The sequence below is a fragment of the Sprattus sprattus genome, assembly GCF_963457725.1.
Source record: "Sprattus sprattus genome assembly, chromosome: 7".
In the NCBI taxonomy this organism is placed as follows: domain Eukaryota; kingdom Metazoa; phylum Chordata; class Actinopteri; order Clupeiformes; family Clupeidae; genus Sprattus; species Sprattus sprattus.
Window position 1 is genome coordinate 7,744,131 of NC_137926.1, and position 24,922 is coordinate 7,769,052.

The window sequence follows — 24,922 nt, forward strand, 5'->3', positions numbered from 1 at the left end:
CCTGGTAATTGGCTGGCTGATTAGATGGCTGGGGCTAGACTAGCAATTAGCATTAGCTCTGTCTGTACGAGACTAAGGCTGGGGCAGCAGTCATTCAGGTTCACCGCTGTTTGCTAATCAGCGCGGGCGGAAATCAACCTTTCACTTCTCGGGGTTCATTTGTGTTTCACCTGTCTTGCTTGCATCGCTAGGCAATTTATTCCGCATCTGGGAACAATCGTTCTTTTTCAAAGGTGGTAATACTGTAAGGGAACAAACGTGAGTGAATAATGGTCGAGGACGTTAAGACGCACCAATCCTGTGGTATCTGACAAGTGCCCGCATGGATTTAATCGAGGGTCTCGCCTTTGTTTGAGAGTGGAAATGAGAGACAGCGCTCAGACAATGGCGGCGCTCCGTTTGTCCAGAGCGAAACCATGGCAACTGAAAGGCTTTGCCTGCCTCTTGGGCAGTGACCAAAAAAACTATTTTGAAAAAAACAAACAAAGAGACCTTCCTTCATCCTCCTCAAACCACTCAGAGAACTCGTCTGTAAGTAGCCCAACAAATTCCGTAAACAACACCGTTGGCACGGCAACTACGTGACGTTTGTAAGGCAGGAGAGGCAGAGGACAGGAGTCTCCCACAGTAGTCTAGTCTTGTTGTCTAGTCTTGTTGTCTAGAGCCGATGGACGCACTGGCCTCTCTTCAAAGACCTTCAGAACGACACAGATCCATCACTGTGTGTTGAAGAAGATGTTGCGCTCTCCAAAATAAAAATGATTTGGAGTGGTTCTGTGAGGAGTGGTTTGGAGTTGTTCTGTGAGTGGGGTGTGGAGTGGATTCAGTGAGGGGTCTGTGGTTGATGCCTGCAAACGCATTACTCAGGCTGTAATGGCCTGTGCTGCTCTCTCAACACAAGGCCCTCCTGGTCCTACACAATGTTGCCTAGAGCCGACGGACGCACTGGCCTCTCTTTAAAGACCTTCAGAGCGACACAGATCCATCACTGTTTGTTGGAGAAGATGTTGCGCTCTCCAAAACAAAAAGGATTCAGATTGGTTCTGTGAGGAGTGGTTCTGTGAGGAGTGGTTCTGTGAGTTGTTCTGTGAGTGGTTCAATGCGGGTTCTGGGGTTTGTGGTTGATGCCTGAAAACACATCCCTCAGGCGGGAATGGCCTGTGGTGCTCTCGCAACCTATGACTCCCTGCACACAAAGCCCTCCTGGTCCTACACAACTGGCAGGTTTTTACTGTTTCACCAAGACTGCTCATTATGGACCAACTAGCTAGTCAAAATGATTATCAAGACAGTAAGCATAGCTTAGAGCTCATTTCTATATGAGAGGCTTCATCTTGCTCATACACTGCATTGAGGGGGAGATAGTGTTCAGTTTCACGCACTGGCACATTGAGACGTACTGCTTGTACACGCAGAGGAGAGGAGTCTCCCACAGTAGTCTAGTCTTGATGTCTAGATTACCTCCCACAACAGTTATTGCATGCGATTATAGAGGTAAATTAATTTATGCTATGCTAACACAACAGTTATTGCATGTAATTATAGAGTGAAATCCATTTATGCTATGCTAACACAACAGTTATTGCATGTAATTATAGAGGTAAATCCATTTATGCTATGCTAACACTTTACAGACTCCTAGAGGAAATCATCTAATGAGGGGAATACTTGCTGCCTGTCTGTGAAACAGAGGCGTGTTTGTAATGAGTGGAACAGGTGTGTCTCTAGTTCCAGAATGTCTGTCAGTTAAAGCAGTTAGTCATCAGTGGACTGTGGACAGTCCTGCTGGAACATGAAAGAGTGAGAAACTCTGTCTTGTGTTTTTTTTGTTGTGTCATGTGTGTTTCACAAGTGCTTTGGTAATACAAATGAGTAGAATTTGTCATGTCATTAGGTTTCTATGAATAGAATTGGATAATACAAAATTGAATTGAGTTGAACTGAACAGGAGAGAGAGAGAGAGTGAGTGAGTGCAGTGAGACGTACCCGACATGGACCTGGTGGTGGCGCTCTCGTACAGCGGCACCCCTTCACCCGCGTTGTTGAAGGCCTTCAGGGAGATCACATAGTGGGAGCTGGGCTCTGTGTGACGAGACAAAACCACAATCAACAATTACTGTCAACTCCAAACAAAACAAAACTCCAAACAAAAGCAGTTTGTAGCGGCAGCAGGAGCAGCAGCGGCGTCTGACGAGACTCCTGCGTTCTCCTCCTCCCAAGGAGAGATGTCAAAACAGTGGCCGGGTTTACAAATACACAAAACGCAGTGTTGCTCCAGAGTGAATGCGCGAGAGAAAAACAGAGGGGAGAATAAGGAGGTGAGGACAAGGCAGTAAGTTTGAAGACAGGTGTGAGGTGGGTCCCCCGCTGCACAATTAGTTTATCTGCAGCACTGCTTCCAGGGGTGGGGGGGGGGCTCCCTGTGGTGGCCTCTGCTCCGTGCCGCCAGGTATGCTAACACAGCGACCTTGGAGCCAGACCTCAGAGGAACCCACACACACACATACACACACACACACATACATACACAGACACATAGGACACACACGGGCAAAACACAACCACCAGTCATGAAGCACCAAGCAAATTTTCTCTGCTGGTGATTTCCTCGTTTCCCCTCCAGGCTTATCGATACTGGACCTGAGGCTCCCCCTTCCTCTACTCTTCTGAAAGCTGCATTTGGGCCAGATCACACCTCCGGTTCCCTATTTGTCATGGCTTATCAGCACAACGCAGTGTTTGAGCCTGTGTGTGTGTCTGTGTGTGTATGTGTGTACGATGTGTGTTTATGTGTGTGTGTTATTACGGTGTGTGTGTGTGTGTGTGTGTGTGTGTGTGTGTACGATGTGTGTTTATGTGTGTGTGTGTGTGTGTGTGTGTGTGTGTGTGTACGTAGATATGTGCGAGTGTGTGGCTTATATAAAGCCACTGGCAACAGACTCACTTCTGGATAGCCCCACTCATGCAGTCATAGGGCGCTACTGTAAGTGTGGCAAATAAACAGTGTAGTAGTGCAGTAGCTGCTCAGTGCTGGGGGCATTATTGACTGGGGTATTGATGTGCTCTTGTGTGTATGTGTGTGTATGTGTGTGTATGTGTGTGTGTGTGTGTGTGTGTGTGTGTGTGTGTGTGTGTGTGTGTGTGTGTGTGGCTTGCTCGGCTGCACCACTAAATCTCCACACGGACGACACACACACACACACACAAACACACGAGGGCCTCTGCTTTTGGGGCACAGTGACGCTCGATAAGCACCTCCACCAGTTGAAATATTGATAAGGGCCGGCCAGTTTACTAAGGGGACCCATTAAAGCACCAATAAAATACAGGAACAAACGAGGTCATATATTTTTTTTTTCCTAGACTGAGAGACAAAAAGAAAGACAGAAAGAAAACACACTGAAGATGCTACATTCTATAGGACTTTAAAAAATGGCCGACAGCTCTTGCTGAAAGCTTTCTACTGTTCAGGCTCTCTCCACGCCATTAGTCAAGAAGCAGGAAGTCTAAACAAATATGTCAGATATGTATACGCTTTGGCATGTTTTCCTCAGTAATGACACATACAGCCATAAATAATATACTAGAAAGCCATGAATAAAATATGAAACTAATGTATGCTGCCCGTGACAAGTTTACATTCGGAGCAACAGGCAACATACAGGCAGGTTCTGTTTCATTATGCATTCATGATCATTTGGGGAGAGAAGCCTCACCTGAATATTAAAAGTGAGTAATTTGTTATTGTCTCTTTTCTCATGCAAATCGCTGTCGCTTCACAAACTCCCATTTACACTCCAATTGTTTTCTTATTACTCCTCCGGTTAATAATGAATCGCAATTTTGAGAGCCGAATAGATTAGTATTACAGTCATACATGAAACGTAAACCAATATAAAGAAACTACAACTATTTGCATAAACACTGTCATACCTCACGTAACAAATTAGAGATGCATTTGGAACTGATAGAATTTGATAAAAACCTATTGTACAGGTAATTTCAATTGACAGTTTTCAGTTCAACGTCAGACAAAAAGCTAGACAAGCTGGCCAAATATTTCTCCTACAGCTCATGTACAGTAAGCCTACATCACTAATACCCATCATAACCGTCTGTGCCCTTCTGTTGTCCCTTCACCTTCTATCTCCACCTCTACCAGGTGAGATCACCACCTCTGTATAAACAAAAGCATACTGCAGGCCGAGGTTGTAATCTCGTCTATAAAACCAATGAATTACTAAAGAGCCTTCTGTGATCCCGCTAACACTCGCCACCTAATCTGTCCCTTGCATGTGATGACATAAGTGTCTTTACCACGTTTCAATCCAATAAGTACTCTGCTTCACCGCAGAATACCTCCCTTGGATTAGCCATAACCTACAATGGTTTCCACAGAAGAAATCACTGCTTCCTGTTCACAGATTAATGCGCTAAATAATGAATAAATCCAGCAGGAATCAGCCACGGGGCTACATTCACTTCACTCCAGGCTCTCTCTGTCTTCAGCTACGCTATGGGCGTGAATGATAGATTGTCTATTGATATTCGTCCAGCCGTGTATAAAACGTCACTAATATTCCTTCAGAATGGTTCCACTGTCATTTACTTCCTTTTGACTTCAGCTGACAGGCCCCTTGTTCAGAAATCATTAAAGCTTGGCTATTACCTCTGCCTGGGCTCCCATCTGGGTGCAGTCAGATGCTTGCTACTGACACATGCGTCAGAATAAAAAGACAAAAAGAGAAAAGGGAAAAGCTCTCCTTATCCGGCTAAGGCCAGGGGGAGATAAAGTTTGTCCCCTGACAGATTTCACATTAGCACAATGTGAGTAATCGCCCAGCTCTGAGCAAATAATGAAGGGGTGTGGGGGGGGGCATTTAAACAACTGCCTTTCCAGACACACGCTTGGGTGATTTCGAAAACGACCTTCTACAGATACCAGACGCCATGTTAAACCTATGAAATTCCACTAGTGTCTGTGTTTTAGTATGTTTGTGTGTGTGTGTGTGTGTGTGTGTGTGTGTGTGTGTATGTGAGTGAGTATGTGTGTGTGTATCTGTGGTGTGTGTGTGTGTGTGTGTGTGTGACAATGGCAGGCCACGGGAGCCTACCACTGCAAAGGTCACCAGGCGGTCATGTGGCAGGCTTGGCGCACGTCTTCTTAATGTCACTCGTCTTTAACGCTTCCCAGGCGTGCCGTGGCAAACCTTTCGCTAATTACGCGCCGCGCAGGAGACCGGCACCTGTTTAATTTGGTACGCGCGGATCTGTGAGGTTAATATGTATGAACTTCCAGCTGTTGGAAATGACAAAGGCCTGACGTGTGTTCGCCCCAGGGTCACTGCTAACTCCTGCCTTCAGAGGATTACAAATGTATCATAAAGGCAGGCTGTACCTTTGAAGTTCAACCAGAGCCCTAATAATACTAACGATTAAAAAAGTAGTTACAGTAGATATAGCTTATCACAATGATATATGATAAAGAGTACACTGACAGCACCTACACACGCCGAACTTTATATTTATCGGAGTATAGTTCATGACGTATTTGTAGTGACGGAGGCACTAACCCAGATTTTCGATGGAGAAGTAGCGCTGCTTGCTATCCACGCGGACCGTCTCTGCGTACGGGCTGCCCACGCCGTAGCCGATGATGTAGCCCCGGACCAGGATGTTGGGGTTGAGGGGGGGCGTCCAGCTCATGATGATGCTGTTGGGGAGGGGTCGCACGTGCAGCGAGCTGGGCTGGTTGGGAACCTGGGTCTCTGAAAGCAGCGAGAAACAAAACAGTGCGGCTAATGACACCACTTTTTTATTTGTGCAGACAAAGCAAAATGAGGTAATTGGATGAGGTGAGTAGATGCCCCTTTTTCTAAGAGGGGTGGAGGTGGGGAGAAAAAAAAATGACTTTTGCATCTCCTCAGCGAGCTGGTCAGCATCTGCTTATTGACTGATATAATCCATTAGAATTGCATTAGGTGGACTGTCATCTAGTAAATGGTTCGGCCTTGATTGATTCCTTTCTTATCTCGTTCGTTGCGTCGGCTTCCCTATGCATCTCCTATTTTTCCTCGTCACGCGTTTAAAGACATCCTCCTAATTGCCTGCCAAAGCTTATTCCGATCAGGCCCCTGCCGCGATCATTTATACACAAAGGCGACGGCGCTGAAGGAGTAGCGTCGGGAGACGCGCAGAAGTGTAAACAAAAACAGTGATTATGTCCTCAGAGGCCCGAAAGAGACGTAGCAGCAGTCAAAGGCGAGAGAAGAAAAAAAACAACAACAACAAAAAAAAGCGGCCTCCTGTGACTTACAGGACGCCCGAAGGCCCCGGGAACATCTGGTTAGTCTCGCACAAGGGCAAAAATAAAAAACAAATATAAGAGAACACGATTCTCAACCTCTTTTCTGTTTCTCCTTTCTCCACCTCTCTACCTCCCCTCTTCTCTCTAGGGGTGAGAGGGGGGCCCCTGAAGCGGCTTGCTCGTCGGAGGATTATTTGTTAAGATGCTCACGTTGGTCGAGTGTAATGTAAACACTGCTGACTGGTCGCGGCTGTATAAATATTTAATCGCCACACTCGTGACGAGGGGAATGGGAAGGATGCATCATTTCTGAGTGGATGGTGTGGCTAGTGGTGGTGGTGGTGGTGGGAAGGGGGGTGAAACAGCTCCAGGGAATGAAAAAGAGAAACGGGAGGACAGGGAGGAGGGGGAGAAGGAGGGAGTGGAACAAAAATGGTGATGAGTTTATTTGGGATGTCTTATTTTTCTTCCCGTACTCACCGTCAAGGTCGTTCTCCGGCGTCTCGGCCATGTACCACTCGCTGTATGGGCCTGTGCCATTGGCAGTCATCGCCGCCACTTGGAAGCTATACTGACTACCTTTGTCCAGTCCTAAAATGGGATTGAAAGACAGAGAGAAAGAGAGAGAGAGACAGAGACAGAGAAAGAGAGAGAGAGAGGGAGAGAGAGAGAGAGAGATTGTGAGTTATTTTTTCACTTCTGGTAAAAAATATGTTAAGAACCCAGAGTCACATGTTCAGAAAGGCCTCAAATAACCGTAGTTTCATTGCCATTTGCCCAAGTGTCTCACAGTTAGTCTTACATGGATATGGAGCATTGAGAACACTGAGACAGAACAAAGAGTGTATAGCTTCATCGCGATTCTGTGAGAGTACAATTTCTTGACCGTGGGTGATGGCGTAATTCATTTACATTTGAAACAAACAGAGATTAACAAACATAAATCCTACGGAGCTTTCAATTAGGCCTCAATTTTGGACACTAATTATTTAAAACTCATAAATGGATCAGTGGCAACGAGAACAAGGTTGCAGGACCTCATCTAAACAGAGCATTAAAAATTCACTACATCTCGCGGAGGGGACCAAAAAAACGAACCTAGCAATTATTACTGTTCTGCACAACCAACCCTGAAAAGCCTGAGAGTGTGAAAAATTAGCATAGCATTCACGGATGCCGTGTGAAATGAGTTTCCCACGGAATGCAAATGCACAGAGATATCCATCATGGCAATAATGAGAATGAATATCATGTTCATCCCAGAGTCAGAAATGATATTGAAATAAAGCATCGTGGCAACAAAAACAGAAAAGCCCTTACGGAGCCTGGAACACGACTCCCCTCAGGGTGAAGACGCAGACGTCTTCACAAAAAAAAATCCAATCTGACATGGCGAGGCTTTCACTACTGCGATATGACCGAGGGTCGAAGGAATCGGGGCTCAGTTGATTATGTTTAATTTAAAAGCCGAATGATCTATCAAACAAACAACTAGGGCGTTTGCCCTAAGGGGAAAAAAAGGGAACAAAAAATCCAAATGGGGGTTAGGAAAACAGTGTATTTTTAGAGCTCTGGCTAACTTTGTCCTGCATTGAAAGTGAAGTAAATTAATGTATGTGAGATCTATGTATATTTTTAGACTTTGGATGAAAGCTGCAACCTCAAGCGCTTTTGAAACTAATCCCCGGGGGAGACAAAGCTCGGCACAAAATGGAGACTGAGGAAAGAAGAAAGTGCTTCTTTAAGTGCTTCTGCTTCTTTGTCCAGGAAATGGTGTGTTTATATTACATTATGGTATGAGTGTGTGTGCAGTTCTAAATATTCACCATTGGAAAGATAAACACTGTGAAGTAAATGTAATCAAAGCTTCTGTACAAATGTAATTACACCTTTATTCATCATTAATTAACTGAGGAGTGCCTTTGGCTCTGTATCATGCGTAAATGTTTAGAAAGCATGTGTAAAGTGTTAAAGACGACCTATTATGCTTTTCCGTTTTTCCTCTCCTTTAGTGTGTCATGTAGCTTTTTGTGCATGTAAACGTTCTACAAAGCCCAACGCCAGAGGGAATAACTCTTTCCCCCAAAAAAAAACACTTTTCTCAAATACCTCGTTGGAATTCCAGACTCTTTCCTTCGTTACTAGATCAATATAGCAATATTGCAACACAATCCTTACTGCCTGCCTGGCTGACCAATCAGAACACACTGGGCTCATCTGGAGGGGTAGCTTAAAGCCACTGAAGCTATAAATCTATTTCTAAATCTATTCTACTAGACTTAAACATTTATATTATTAACATTGAAAATGAACAAAATAGGTCCTCTTCAAATTTCCTAAACACTGACGAACGTCTTTGGCTAGTTGCCATGTGTAAATGTATGGAATGTTTCTTAGACTAGTAGTTAAACATTAAATAATAGATAATAATTGCATTGGCTTTAGATAAAGATAACCAAGCACAACGAAATTATTAAACACTGCTATTAATATTAACTAGAGCACATCAAATATGTTTAACAGATATATTTCATGACTTACATTTCCTGTGTGCGTGTGTGTGTGTGTGTGTGTGTGTCTGCGTGTGTGTGCGTGTAGTGTGTCTGTGTGTGTGTGCGTGTGTGTGTGACTCAACATGATTCAGATATTAAAGATATGTTTGTGGTATAAGCACTAAAAACATCACCTAGTGAGCAGTAGGCTACAAGCCGTGATAATCTAATAGTTTTTAAATGTAATAGTTTTTAAATGTAAATCCTCACTTTAACTTGAAAGGTCCTAACGGCGGTAAAATGCATTATCTACTCATCCATTCCTCAATTGTATCCAAGCCCAAGCACTCCTTTCAAAGCTATAAAGAAAAACCTATCCAATACACCTCTCAAAAAACTTTAAAACAATTCAACACTTGTTCCTCCATCGGCCTCTAAACTGTGTATGCAACATAATAGTGGACCCTGTTATCAATCCAAAAGATCGCAAAGATTTTATGAAAACAAAGTATATAACCTATTCATTGCTGTGCTTTTTCAGAGTAGTGTGGTCACGTTCATTATTGATTATTTCCAAATCTGTAACGACCTGAATGCAGACACAATGCTTTTAAAAACATTTGATGATAAGGACACCACATAGTGGTTTGTTGTGGGCAGGGCTCTGAGGAGGCTGGTTGGATATCAAGAGCGAAGCTGAGTTGCTAACCTGTGAACAGGTACCACAGGTTGTTGGGCTCGATGGCCTCCTGGTCCCCGCGTCGCCCCGTCTTCCTGTGCCGGATCTTGTAGCCGGTGATGAAGCCGTTCTGCATGCCGGTCGGCGGCGGCAACCAGCTGACTTTGATGCTCTGAAAGAAGAAAAGAAAAGAACAACATTGAGGAAAAATGATATGGGTAATATCATGTAAACATATGCTCCCCATACATAATGCAGTCAGTACATCTAACAGACAAGTCATTATAGAGCTTGGCTGATATTACGGCAATTTCAGACATGTCAGGTGAAGTCAGGCGTGAGTATGTGCCGTGTGTATGTGTGTGTGAGTGAGTGAGTGTGTCATTTTGTGTAAACATTTGTGCACTCAAATGGGTGTGGAGGAGATGACTTCAGATGTTTCACTCATCCTGGACACTGTTATAGGCACTGTGAGTTGTTTCATGACAGGCAAGCCGGGCTTTGTGATGCCGTCAATGGCCAGGAATGCCAAAGCATGAATAACACTCTTAATGAATATCTAATAGATGGGAAATTGCTTTGAACTGATGTAGAGAGAGAGAGGGGGAGGGAGAGAAAGAGAGTAAGAGAGGGAGGGAGAGGGAATCAAGAGGATGAATGTAGAGAAGGAAATGCATTAAGGGTACTTTACGTTCATTAATGAATTTAATTCTATTCCAAAACATTCTTTTGAGCACCCTTTTTACAATCAGGAAGTATAATGAAAATACAGTGTGACTGTGCTGTTCTGGAGTAGGTAGACACTCAGAGGGCATCTCTTGTGGATCATCTTTATGATCTTTAAGATCTGCCTCAGACGGTCAGTCAGAGAACACAGCACAGTCGTTGGGATGATGAAAGCACTGCATGGATCTGTTCTGCTTCATGAAAAAAATAACAACAATTTTCCGAGGCAGCCATTGGGGCCGATTTAGAAATACCACCCGCAATTTTTACAAGCTTTCGGGGAGCTGTTGGGTTGAAATGAATAAAATAAAAAACCCACAAGCACTTCAAAATCATTTTACAGTTACTGGCGAGATCTGAGAGCCGCATCGGATGATTTGTGATGAAGAGAGGCTAACACTTCATCAATGATCTACAGCGGGATGGTGTGAAATAGCAGCCTCCGAACGCCTGAATGCGAAATATGATTAAAGTACGAGCATATTAAAGATAATGAAGCTCTGTAGTACAGTTAACTACCAGGCCCTTGCCTTCCAGTAGGGGTTGTGGGGGGTTGAGTGTAGCTATTTCTTTTGCAGTATAGTTTCATTTCTGGCAGATGACACTCAGAGACATTCAGCCGAGTCATTTGAATAATTAAAGAATGCTCCGGAATCCCTGCACGGCACAAACAAGCCACACGAGACTCGCTGGGGTCGGCAGCACAATAAAACATTAAATCGGATAAATATTCCAAACATTCTAAGCTCGATTTTCCGCCATTTTGCTGCTTGTCTGACTCCCTACTTAATATGCGTGTCCATTAATTATGAGGAGAAGAGGCTTTAATTGCCCGCCAAACCAGGGGGAGGAAATTAATTGATTTGATGGGGTCCTTTGCATACGGTCGCTGCTAGCAGTGAGGCATGGCTATCAATTAGTTTGTGTAAAAAGAGCAACATGCAAATATAAACACACAGCGCTCTGGCTTTCTTGCTTCGGTTTAAAGGTCACCCATAACTGAGGAGGAGGGGCGGAAAGACGTTCTCTATGCTCCATGAACAACATAAACAACACGTCAACAACACGTCAACATAGGATCTCTGAGCTCCCTTTGCACGACTCACCTCAAAACTAACATAATATAGTTAATTTAATGTATGGTTAGTGCAGTAATGACAACTATGTCAAATCTGGTCAGGTTGGCATTAAACTGGACTGTAATTATTGAAACTAACCTAATCCCTCGAGTCATATAAAATATTTTAAATTCAAAATCACTGATGTACTGCTATTTCCACAGAGGGTGGGTTAGAGTCAACAGAAAATAGCATCATTAGCACAGTCATAGAGCTCAGTTATTTGTATAACAGATTTTTAATTTTTTTTACACAAACTAATTGCTTGAAATGACTGAAAAAGACAGTTACTGATGCCATTAAAACAGATGTTTCAACAGATAAATAGAAGGAAGAGGCGATGATTCAATTTTGTGTGGAATTCAAAGAATCACGAGGTAATAACGAGAGCAGAGATCCGAAACAGATGTTTGCGTGCTTTTGGAATCCTGAGGCGAATAAACACCTCTCATTTATCCAGCACCTCGCCGTGCCTGAGACTTAAACGGCTGGATTAATTAACCTTTTGAGCGACCCGAGAGACGGCTTGTTGCCGAGGGAGACGCGCTGGCAGGCAAGTCTGTACACGACTTCCTGTCATATGCTCGGTGACTGTCACACTGCCTGCATAGCTGCAGTCAGTGGCAGCTGCCTCGTGCGATGGGAGGTTGGGATGGGGTGGTGGTGGTGGCAGTGCCATCTGTGGGTGCGGCCGCGGAACGAAAAGAAAAACACACACACACACGCACGCACACACACACACACACACACACACACACACACACACACACACACACACACACACACACACAGAGCCCCGTTAACATGCAAATAAACTAATTAAAATTCACAGGACACTGAAGCTGCCACTGAGCCAGGCCCTGCCTCATTTATCTGGAGCTCTGCGCTGTCGTCTCTCTCTCTCTCTCTCTCTCTCCCTCTCTCTCTCTCTCTCTCTCTCTCTCTCTCTCTCTCTCCCCTCGTCATCTGATCTCAGATCAGCCAGGGACCTGCTGCGCCGCTGCGTTCCCAAAAGTACACCCATCACCTATCTGCACTTGCTGGATGCCACAAATTCAGCCCCTGTTCATCCCGATATGCAAGGGAGTATACAAGTCTGTACAGGTGGAGCCCCTGCTGTCAGCAGACTCACAGTCACCGTTAGAGCCCTCCTGTTGCACACCTGAGGACCAGAAGCTTCCGGAGGCTTCCAGAGGCGCCGCCGTGACACTCCTGATGTTGTGACGGAGAGACACTCAATCACGCCCGTATCGATGCCTGGGGTGCACATGTGTTTTCCGAAGGAGGGAGTCATTAATTATTCGTTATTATTCGCCGCCGCACATGCTATGGGAGCCTCGCTTGTACGCTTAATTGATTCGGGGGGTGATTGATTGTCGTAAAGGGACCACTGCAGCAGCAGGGTCTCAGGGTTGCGAAGAGGGTGCTCTAAGGCCTGATTGGTGCAGGGGGGGGGAGTCTAACGGACGTTCTCATTGGTGCAGAGGGATTCCAGTGGAACCTTGGTGGTGGTGCAGAAAGGTTCCAGCAGGTGTGATTGGTGAGCAGGGGGCAGGGAGGCGGGGTGGGGATAGCTGATTGGTGTAGAGAGATTACAGGACGTTGCTGATGGAGCAGAGTGTGAGAGCCGGCTGCTGCAGATGGGATAGAGGCGCTTGGAACCGAGGCACGGATGTGATTGGCCGAACAGCCCTCAGTGTCCTCTGGGCTCACTGTCAAACTAATTATACCTCATAGAACCGGGCAAATCTGCTTGGAACAATGTAACCGCAATTCCACTCTGGCACATGTCTAGGGGGTGCTAATAGTGTGTGTGTGTGCGTGTGTGTGTGTCTGTGAGTGCGTGTGTGTGTGTCTCTGTGTGTGTGTGTGTGTGCACGCTGTCATTTACACCTTACTAGCTTCCATATTGCCATTCCTCTAACAAGCTCTGTGGCAGAGTAGACTAAGCACACATGCCAGTAAAGAATAGAGAGAGAGAGAGAGATAGAGAGAAAGAGAGACAGAGAGAGAGAGAGGTAGCGAGACAGAGGAAGAGAGAGAGAAAGAGAGAGACGGAGAGAGGTAGCGAGAGAGAGGGAGAGAGAGAGAGAAAGAGACAGACGGAGAGAGAGGAAGAGAGAAAAAGATAGAGCAAGCCAACTGAGCCCTTAGTCTCCCATCAAACACTGCCTGTGTGGCAGGACCCAGACTGGCGACGCGTGATGTCCAGGGCGTCTCTTTAATTGTTTCAGATTCAAATCCGGCTTCAGTTTGGCTGGTTTCAGTTCCACTCCGAGAGGATGAGTGACGGCTGTTAGTCTCGCCCCGCTACTGCCGTGAACCTCGCTGTGTCCATCGCCCACTGGCTGCAGAGCGGCGGCGACGGCGGCTCAACTGACCCGCGCTCCACACGGAGGAGGCAGCCTGCCACACACACACACACACACACACACACACACACACACACGGAGGAGGCAGCCTTACACACACACACACACACACACACACACACTCCACACGGAGGAGGCAGCCTGCCACATTTCACACCTCAGTGAGAGATAAACAAAACCAAGTGCCTGCAGGCCCCGCCACTGGTCTGGCCCAGATCTGGCCCAGGTCCGGGCCACAAGTGGTGAGCAAGTGCCTGCTACCGTCGAATGACTAGCACATAAACAAAGCGCACATACAAATAAAGAGATTATGGTGGAAAAGTGATTACACTGGGTTTAGGGCCTAATCTTGTTTTAGGATTAATTCTCGCCACTGCACAACCACCCCCCCCCCCCCACTGCTCCCTCCCCTACCCGCCATAAAATGTAGGCCTCTGTGCACCACAGGAAGAATGAGAGAACGAGCATGACGAAGGACAAAAGAGTGATAGAAACGCAGAATGAGAGAGAGAGAGAGAGGGGGGGAGGGGGGCCCGGAGAATGGGAAAGTGAGAAAGTGAGAGAGCGAGCAAGATAGTGAGAGTGAAAGAGGGAAAACAAAAGGACAACACAAAGAATGTGGGTACTTATGGATTCTGCCCACACAGGACCGCCCGACTAATGCCCCTCCTGACTGTTGGCTGCGGGCTGCGGCTGAAGGCACGGACCAATTGTTTAAGAGTTCCCAGCCGACAGGCTGTCACTTCTGTGGCCTGTGTGTGCGGACGGGCAGTTATGTGTGCCGCCACGGTAAACAATTACGCCGGCCTCTGCAGACTCGAAGCGAGAAAGTTGGAGTCGCGTTTACTTTGGGGAAGATTTATTTCTTTGTCTTGACAGAGTGAAATGCAGAGAAAGGCTCTCCCTCCCTCCCTCTCTCTCTCTTTTACGATTGGGCTGGAGGGCAGAACACAAAAAGAAAATGGCGAAAACAAACATTTGCAGCCCTGAAGTGCAAAAAGGCAAAAACACACAAAAAGAAAACGCCAGAAAGATTAATACCTGTGGTCTTGAGATGCAGATGCAACATTTAAAATCAAGAACCTGCTGGTGGGTGTTCGAGTATGTGGTTTAGTGGCCAACACGGGGCCCCAAAGAGACGCTCCGTTAATGAACGCTTCACAGGCAATCCAGCTCTGCCAATACCAGATGGACAGACAGGTCCATATCCTGTCAGGCTATACATGAGAACAGTGAAAACAAACCGACACACACTGGCATCATGCTCAGACATACTAAGAGATCCATCTAAATGACATGGAACTGCATTAAGACTCCTATTAACACATCACATTAATAACTAGAAGAATAGAAATTATGAAAAATACTTTGTTTTACACTAGGTATAACATTGTTTTGCTACATTATTTACTGCTTCGGTCAACAGGCTGGTGTTATTTGAACAATGTGCTGTAGCTCACAGGCCTTTTTTATTCTCTCGAAACAAGTGGGAACTGTTGTTCTCGTTTGACTCTCTGTCAGCTTATCAAGCCTACACACTATTGAAACTGAAAACCAAAAAAGGCCTTGAGAAAAGTTTTGTACTTTAAAAGGCCTACCTATTTACAGCTTGATTCCTCGCTGCTCTTGTCAGGCCAAATTCTGCATGTCCTCCTACACTCGTTTGTACAATACAAATATCCCAATTCTCATCTCGCTTCGTCCCCTCTTTCATCCCTTTCTCACTGCACTTCTCCTTTCATCTTTCTGCTTGCCATGGCTTCGCAGCATTCGGGCTTTAGACAGAACACAAAATCAATACTCTTCTATAGCTGCCGTGGTGTCTTTGTTGTGCGTGTATAAAAACGTTATAGAAATTTGAGCAAACTTGCAACGTGGTCCGACAGCTTGGTTCGGATTGTGATCGATGGGCGCTGTTATGTTTAGAAGTTCTCTAGCGGTTGAAAGCACGGCGGGGAATAAACAGCTTGTTCTTTAAGTTCGTCTCATGCCATGTCATCGAAGTGAACACGAACGAGGCGGTCGGTGGAAAAAAACGAGGGGAAGTCGAGGAGACCAAGTGGTAAATACAATAAAACTAACCAATGACTCAGTTAATTCACTTTTACGCAAGACGTCGTTACTCGGATTGAGGATATTTGTCCCAGGATTATGACTTCGACCATTTATGTCGCAAAAGATTAAGCGCACCGTCATTCATGCATATTTCATTCCTTTATGGGAGTCGATCCATCTTATTTCATCCATTAATAACAGCTATCTCCGGCGAAGAAGAAGATGCACATTCAGACAGTTTAATTTTCCTGTGAGAAATGAATATGTGTCCCTGAATGTGCATTGACTTATCATGACTCAAAGCTCAAATCAATTCTCTTTAATGCCTTTTTTTAAAAGGGTCCAATGAGAATCTGGGTTTTATGACAAAAAAAAAAAAAGAATTTAAGCGATCAACAGATGCTAGTTTGGACCCTGCCTGTATAACTTGTCATCTGTAGTCGGACCAGAGACAGCCGGAGATTCAATTTGAACTGGATTTGTTCTAAGAGACTACTGCTGTTGTGATGATGGTATACTGTATACTGCTACACATTTTACATATGTATGAATTAATTGATATTACTGTTACTTCACTTGCTAGAAAATGCATTATTGAATGTGTTAGCCGGTTATGGAACCAACATTTTCAGCCATTACAGTAAATGCACACATTACTTCAGAAAAAAAGATCTATTAGCAGTCCAATGACAACCTATGGCAACTATTACATCACATAAAAAAAAACACAGAAATATATTCCCTGGTGCCCCATGTCATTGGAACCAAGCATCTCCATTCTCATAGCCCAGACAGTGTCTCAGCTCTGGGTTAAGACAAGTGCTTGCCGCCTACCCTGTACTGTCATACCTTCAGGAATGTCCCCCTGCAGTCATGCTGTCTCTGCAGACAGACTCACAGCAGGAGCCCCAGGCTGCGTCTGCCACACACACACACACACACACACACACACACACACACACACACACACACACACACACACACACACACACACACACACACACACGCGCGCGCGCACGCGCACACACACACACACACACACACACACACACACACACACACACACACACACACACACACACACACACACACACACACACACACACACACACAAGCACCAGCGTTTAGCCACCAGGCTGTTCACTAGGCAGGCCTCTTGGGGAGAGAATATCACCATCGGTCCCTCCTTTCTCACTCTGGCTTTCTCTCTGTCGAGCCCCTTGCCTTTCTCCTCTCTGCCATTCTCTCTCTTCATAGTCCAGGAAGGAGAGAGGGGATGACAGGGAGAGAGAGAATAAAGAGGAAGGCAATGGGGTAGATGGAGAAAGAGAAAGAGAGAGAGTGAGAGAGAGAGAGAGAGAGAGAGAGAGAGAGAGAAAGCGAGAAGAAGAGAGCGAGTGAAAAATGGAGACAGGGAAAGACGCGCCCACGAGATGGAACACAGTGAAAAGGAATCATAAAGGAGAGAGGTCTTGAGTGTGCACACATACAGAAAGGAGTGTGAGGCCAAGGGGAATGTTTATGGATGGAATAAGAGATGGGACAGAAAGAGCATTCACTCCTGGAAGAGCGGGAAACAGACTGCGTAAGCGGCAGAGCAACAACATTTGAGGTGAGAGAGGGAGATAGAGAGCTCATATGTCATATGAAGAAATGAGGAGAAGAGAAAGAGAAAGTGAGAGAGGGACAGGGAGAGTGGCAGAAAGAAAGAAAGGAATACATTCAGCCTATTCTGAGGGTGGCTGGCTGGCTGGCAGTGTCAGCTTACGCAAGCGTGTCAGCGTAGTGGAGCACTCAGTCAACATCATGCCAACTTGTGCCACCCTTCACCACCTTTCCCAGCCACAGACAGCTTCCTATCCCAGCCACAGACAGCATCCAACGCCAGCCACAGACAGCATCCTATCCCAGCCACAGACAGCTTCCTAACCCAGCCACAGACAGCATCCAACGCCAGCCACAGACAGCATCCTATCCCAGCCACAGACAGCATCCTATCCCAGCCACAGACTGCTTCCTATCCCAGCCACAGACTGCTTCCTATTCCAGCCACAGACTGCTTCCTATCCCAGCCACAGACTGCTTCCTATCCCAGCCACAGACTGCTTCCTATCCCAGCCACAGACAGCATCCTATCCCAGCCACAAACAGCTTCCTATCCCAGCCACAGACTGCTTCCTATCCCAGCCACAGACTGCTTCCTATCCCAGCCACAGACTGCTTCCTATCCCAGCCACAGACTGCTTCCTATCCCAGCCACAGACAACTTCCATTGCCAGGCCCAACCTGGTCCACTGACAACCCTGCAGCTTAGACAGCACAGCCAATGTAGGAGCTGAAGTCAATGGAGGATGCCCTGTCTGGACAGATTATATTCCTTCTATTAATACCTATGCTGACCAGCCTCACTAAACCCTATAGATCATCAGGCAGGCCTCTTGGGGAGTGAATATCACCATCTCCTTTCTCACTCTCGCTTTCTCTCTCTCTCTCTCTCTCTCTCTCTCTGTCGAGCCCCTTGCCTTCCTCCTGCTTTCATTCTCTCTCTTCCTAGTCCAGGGAGGAGAGAGAGGATGACAGGGAGAGAGAATAAAGAGGAAGGCAAGGGGGTAGATGGAGAGAGAGAAAGAGAGAGTGAGGGAGAAAGAGAGAGAGAAAGCGAGTGAAAAATGGAGACAGGGAAAGACGCGCCCACGAGATGGAACAAAGTGAAAAGGAATCATAAAGGAAAGAGGTCTTGGGTGTACACACATACAGAAAGGAGTGTGAGGCCAAGGGGAATGTTTATGGATGGAATAAGAGATGGGACAGAAAGAGATTATATTCCTTCTATTAATACCACTGCTGACCAGCTTCACTAAACCCTATAGATTAGAAGTGCGAAGCCTTCTGATGAGACAGTGCATTTAATACTCATAGGAGATAGCTTGAGTGGCAGGCCTTTATTGCGTGGGAAATATCAAATATGAGTGATTAATAATGAAACAGAAATCCTGATGCTGGCTGTCTTCTAACTCTCTCTTTGATTACAGAAGAAAAATCAATAAGCACAATGTGAAGTTGTATTTGTAGATATCTACTTGGAACGAGCCTAGTGATTGTAACATTTAAGAATCATAATCATCTCTCTTTTTTACTATTATTATTATTGCAAGAAGATAATGGGAATTTTGGTGTATGCTGTAGCATAGCAAGTCATAGCTCAGTAAGTACTGCTTGCGTGTGCGCTCAGAAGCATATTGAAGTAAGAGCGTTGTATTAGTTCAGTGAGGCTGACATAGCTCATACTATCGACGTTTCCCTGAGGGAAGGTTGACCAGGCAGTGACCCTCTGGTCTGAATTGGCCCCTCTCTGGCCCCTCACTGGCCCCTGTCTGGCCCCTCTCTGGCCCCTCTCTGGCCCCTGTCTGGCCCCTCTCTGGCCCCTGTCTGGCCCCTCTCTGGCCCCTGTCTGGCCCCTCTCTGGCTCTTCTCTGGCCCCTGTCTGGCCCCTCTCTGGCCCCTGTCTGGCCCCTCTCTGGCCCCTGTCTGGCCCCTCTCTGGCTCTTCTCTGGCCCCTCTCTGGCCCCTCTCTGGCCCCTCTCTGGCTCTTCTCTGGCCCCTCTCTGGCCCCTCTCTGGCCCCTCTCTGGCCCCATGTCTGGCTCTTCTCTGGCCCCTGTCTGGCCCCTCTCTGGCCCCTCTCTGGCCCCTCTCTGGCCCCTCTCTGGCCCCATGTCTGGCCCCTCTCTAGCCCCATGTCTGGCCCCTCTCTGGCCCCTCTCTGGCCCCTCTCTGGCTCTTCTCTTGCCCCTCTCTGGCTCTTCTCTGGCCCCTCTCTGGCTCTTCTCTTGCCCCTCTCTTGCCCCTCTCTTGCCCCTCTCTTGCCCCTCTCTGGCTCTTCTCTGGGTGCCTCTCTGGCTCTTCTCTTGCCCCTCTGGCTCTTCTCTTGCCCCTCTCTTGCCCCTCTCTGGCCCCTCTCTGGGTGCCTCTCTGGCCCCTCTCTGGCCCCTCTCTGGGTGCCTCTCTGGCTCTTCTCTGGCCCCTCTCTGGGTGCCTCTCTGGCCCCTCTCTGGCTCTTCTCTGGCTCTTCTCTGGGTGGCTCTCTGGGTGCCTCTCTGGCTCTTCTCTGGCCCCTCTCTGGGTGCCTCTCTGGCCCCTCTCTGGCTCTTCTCTGGGTGCCTCTCTGGCCCCTCTCTGGCTCTTCTCTGGGTGGCTCTCTGGGTGGCTCTCTGGGTGCCTCTCTGGGTACCTCCTTTCCCCACACTCTAACTCTAACACAGCTGTGTCCCTGGCAGACCACAGCAGACGAAGGAGGGAAATGTCACAAGCGGGGGAACAAAGAATGAAAATACCGTTTGGTCCACAGCTGTGGCTAACTGCCTGCACGCCGTGAGGAAACCATTCCTATCAAACGAACCTCAGAGGGTGAATGAGACGTTTTTATTTATTTGATTTCTGTGGTGTCAGCATTCCAGGCTGAGGTCCCCTGTAATTGTACGGCGACAATAACACATAGACGCAGTCTATTTCCACCTCGAGAGATTTATTATAAACCGTGAATGCGTGCAATACTCTCCTTCATATTAGGTACCACGTCAAGCACGGTTTCACAACGCAGATGAAAGTCTCAGAACAGGGGACGCACAGATGAAAAAATGGCCACACACACACAGCTGGTATGGTTTAAAGAAGGCATGTATGGTTAATATGTACAGAAAAAGCCAGAAGGGCTACAGCTACACGTGCCTTCAAATCTCTTGATTATTAACCCCAACCTGGATGCAAGAAAATGCCTCAAATTCCCTGCCTACCACTGTCCTTAGCAGGATAGACAGGTCTGGAGGGATCAGATTTGGATGAGCTGAAATGAATTTGTGTATAATCCCAAATAATCCACCCTCGTAAACCACCAGCATATGCTGATGTTGCAGAAAGGTAGCATGCTAACAGGGCTCAGTGGAGGAAAGTCAGTGACCTTTAGATTGGGATTGAATGATCTGCTAAGTGCTGATCCCAAACCTCATGTTTTTCATGCACAATGACGTACAAAACACAACCTAATCAGAAAGTACATCGCTAAGCCAGGATAAGACCTAATCAATTTCACTCCATCATTGCTACTAACAAAAGGAACAACACCTCCACATCCGTAACACAGTCAAGACTTTAATGCTTCTTTTGATGGTTAGGCAAAAGGTTGACCTACTCTTTCCACAGCCTGACCCTAACCCTACCATAAACACAAAAGACTACCAGTACTTTTCAATGAGAAGAAAGTGTCAGATAGGCCGTCTATGAACATAGGGACTGACAATTTTATGTTAATAATAATTATACTTGATGACACTGTTTTGGAGGACATGTCACACCTATGAATGGTAATGTCTTCCAGGGAGACACACGTAGTGTTCTGAATGACTGCAGCTTGCCAAATTGCTGTCATTGACATTGACATTGTCATTGTCATTGTCATTGTCATTGTGACGACCCCATCTGCTTCCTGTGGCGTTGTCACATTACTGCTGTCAGGGCCCAGGCCATAGAGAACAGCCAGCAAGGCCAAATGCGCCTCCAAAACGCCCCAGGACCTGGCCAATGACCTCTGATTCTGTAGTTGGTGGACAAATGTCCTCAATACACCAGAATCACAGGCCTGGTTTTCCAAGGAGCAGTCACTTGCTGATAAAAAAAAAACCTGGTACCTTACCTGTACAGCAAGTAGCCACTCGTCTCGAATAACACACATTAAGGAATGGCTGAACGATCTGAGTGACTGAATGATCTGAATGACTGACTGATCAAAGTAAATGAGGTGCCCTTACTGTTCAATGAGAGGGAAAGTTAAGACAGAAAGTGAAAAAGAAACTTGTCTGGTCGTTGAAAGTTCACAGACTTTAGAAGAGCAACCAGAACTTGGAACCGTCTCTCTCCATTCCCCTTTCCAATCAGGCAGTGCTGGGCTTTGATGGCGCCTCCCTCTTTAAATGTCACTCCTTTAGGAGGGACTCATTTTTCGGAGACACACATTGTGTCCAGAATGACTTCAGCCTGCCAAAGTGCTGTCACTGTGATGGCGGAGCCATACTGCCGCAGGTGTAACCCATCACTGCAGTCAGAGCCCTCAGGAAGGAGCACAGCCTTCAAACTTCTCTTTCTGTTTGCACTGTTCTTCCGCAATCATAATACAAAAAAAAAATATATATATATATGCAGAATGAATATAAGTGGATTGCAGATGGAATTACATTGAAATTGCATTTAAACGATGCAAGGAAAAGAGATGCAAGGAACTACCGCCATGGTGATCCCTCAAGAACATTCAATGAAGGCAGACGTGCAGGAGCAACTGGGAAACACAATGCTCTTCCAAGAAATGAGAACATTCAGCCTATTCTTTAACTACTTATTTGCTCTTTTCCATATGGCCTCACAAGTGTAATGAAATGAAAGTGGTTGCCTGCATGTCTGTCTGCCAGCTCTTGTGCCAGATGCCTTGAAGAGTGTGTGCATACACAAATAGCAATCACCACACAAGCATTTACAAGACTATCAAAAGAGCTGAGATTCACCTGTTGTTCTAGGTGTTAATTTACACCTCCTGCAAATACACACTCTCACATACACAAACACACACACCATTCCTTTGTGTCACTTACCCTGGAGTACACAACTTCAAGGGAGATGTTCTGAGCTGCAGCACTCGGTACTGTGAAGAGAAATGAGAACAATTATTATAATTATAATATAATAATATCATATTATAATTATAATTATAATATAATAATAATGAATCCTGTTATTTTAAACTATACCAACATATTCGATAACTGACACAGTGTGTTAATTTAAGCAGATGGAATTACATCAGACCTCAAGGAATACCAGAGACCGATGCCCTTCGAATGGTACATGGAAATGTTAATGATTACCTTTGCCCTGAGGTCAGTATTGATAAATCAATAAACCAGTGACCTTACTGGAGATAACCCCTTATCAATAAACACAAAATAATGCTGTTTGGACATCTTTATACCCAGGGATATGCACAGACATTTTGATCACCATTTGGTGATGAGTTTATAGCCTACTTTGTCCTTATTATTATATATATATTACTGTATATATATAATATTGTCAGGGCCTACTGTTTAGCCTATACATTAGAAATGACAGCTAGCCTATTTATTAATACTTAACGGCCAGCCAGAAAAAGAAATCTTTTATTCTTCCAGAGGGGCAGCTCAGCGACGTTAACGGGAAACAATTGAGAGGAGGAAGACTTTTCATTTTGAGAATGAAGTGGTCTTAAACAGCTCTTTGATGACAGGGCTAACCCTGAAGAGCATCAGGATTTTAAGATTCCACATTTCTTGGGGGACTTTTGAGAGATGTTTGATCACCACAACAGCAGCTCTGCAGAGATCCAGGCCTTTTACATAACAATGCCTCTGCCATCAGTTGCTTGAGAGACAGTAGAATGTTCTAGAATGCTCTAGAATGTTCGAGAAAGAACAGTCTTGCTATACTGTCTCAAGGCTACTCCATGGATAGACCAAACTCCAAAGTACCAAAGTAATAACACCCATTAACTGAGTGCTATCCTACCAAACCCACATTACAGTGATACTATTATCTCCTTCGTGATCACCGTAAAATGCTTAAGAGTCTCCACAGAAAGATCAGTGTGGAGGTGTAGGGAGTCATTTATCACAGGCGTAATATCCTCATGCACATTCATGTATTTGGTATCTCCAAGTATGGCTGGCTGCGATAGGCTGGAGAAAAATGGCGGCTGAGCGGTTGATTGGTCTTTGGAGAGTTTTGCATACTGGGCTCTGCGTTCACCCCCCTAGGATCAATGGGACAACTGGCTGGCGGTGTGTTAGGGGTTAAAGGTCATTAATTACCTCAGAGAGAGGACCGCTCGTTAAAGAAGGAGAATAAGAGCGAAAGAGCGAGAGAGCGAGAGAACAAGAGGGAGAGAGAAGTGCAGGCACACAATTTCATTAGCGAGCACAAGCGGTCTTAATTAAGCAGGGAAATGGAAAAGGCAGGTCTTGTGGCTCATTTGAAACATTCAGAGGGCCACTGCTAATGGAAGCTGACAGACTCTAAATTCCCATGGCCTCTTAGCGAGCGCTGACGCTAATGCGGTGAGACAGTCTGGTGAATAAGAGAGTCCCGGGGCCACCAGGGGCACACACCCCAAGATCGCCTCGGCACCTTGCACTTGGAGTTGGAGAGAGGATGGAGAGATGGGGTGAAAGAGAGGGAGAGACAGAGAGATGGAAAGGCGGAGAGATGGGGTGAAAGAGAAGGAGATACAAAGACGGAAAAGGGAAGAGATGGGCTGAAAGAGAGGGAGAGACAGAGAGATGGAAAGGCGGAGAGATGGGGCAAACGAGAGGGAGAGATAGAGAGATGGAGAGGCGGAGAGATGGGGTGAAAGAGAGGGAGAGGCAGAGAGATGGAAAGGGAAGAGATGGGGTGAAAGAGAGGGAGAGACAGAGAGATGGAGAGGGAAGAGATGGGGTGAAAGAGAGGGAGAGACAGAGAGATGGAAAGGGGAGGGATGGTGTGAAAGAGAGGAAGACAGATGGAAAGATGCTTGAGAGACAGTAAGGAAAACAGGCAAATGGAATAGAGACAAGACATCAGATGTAAGAGAGTGAGAGAAGAGAAAAAAAAGAAAGGTGGGAATTTGCAGAGGAGCAATAAATGTAAGATGTCTGACTGACTGAGAGGAAAGAGAGTAAGAGAAGAAGAGAATGAGAGAGACAGAGTGAGATTGAGGGAGAAAGAGGCACACAGACAGACAGAGACAGAGAGAGATGTATGGAGTAGAAAGACAGAGAGACAGACAGAGAGAAAGACAGAGAGACAGACAGAGAGAGATTTATGGAGAGAAAGACAGAGAGACAGACAGAGAGAGATGTATGGAGAGACAGACAGAGAGATGTATGGAGAGAAAGACAGAGAGACAGACAGAGAGAGATGTATGGAGAGACAGACAGAGAGATGTATGGAGAGAAAGACAGAGAGACAGACAGAGAGAGATGTATGGAGAGAAAGACGGAGAGACAGACAGAGAGAGATGTATGGATAGAAAGACAGAGAGACAGACAGAGAGAGATGGATGGAGAGAAAGACAGAGAGACAGACAGAGAGAGACAGACAGAAAGAAAGACAGAG

General features: G+C 46.1%; 1 protein-coding gene across 1 annotated transcript in view; it reads right to left on the bottom strand.

The window, feature by feature from the left end:
* The window catches only part of dcc (DCC netrin 1 receptor), a gene marked incomplete at both ends in the record, with an annotated part of 169,006 nt that overhangs the window by 52,698 nt on the left and 91,386 nt on the right, over positions 1-24,922 (bottom strand). The window contains 5 exon segments of the mRNA XM_080842602.1: positions 1,987-2,082; positions 5,574-5,768; positions 6,788-6,898; positions 9,509-9,650; positions 22,387-22,436. Of these exon segments, the coding sequence (XP_080698728.1) occupies positions 1,987-2,082; positions 5,574-5,768; positions 6,788-6,898; positions 9,509-9,650; positions 22,387-22,436 (594 nt within the window).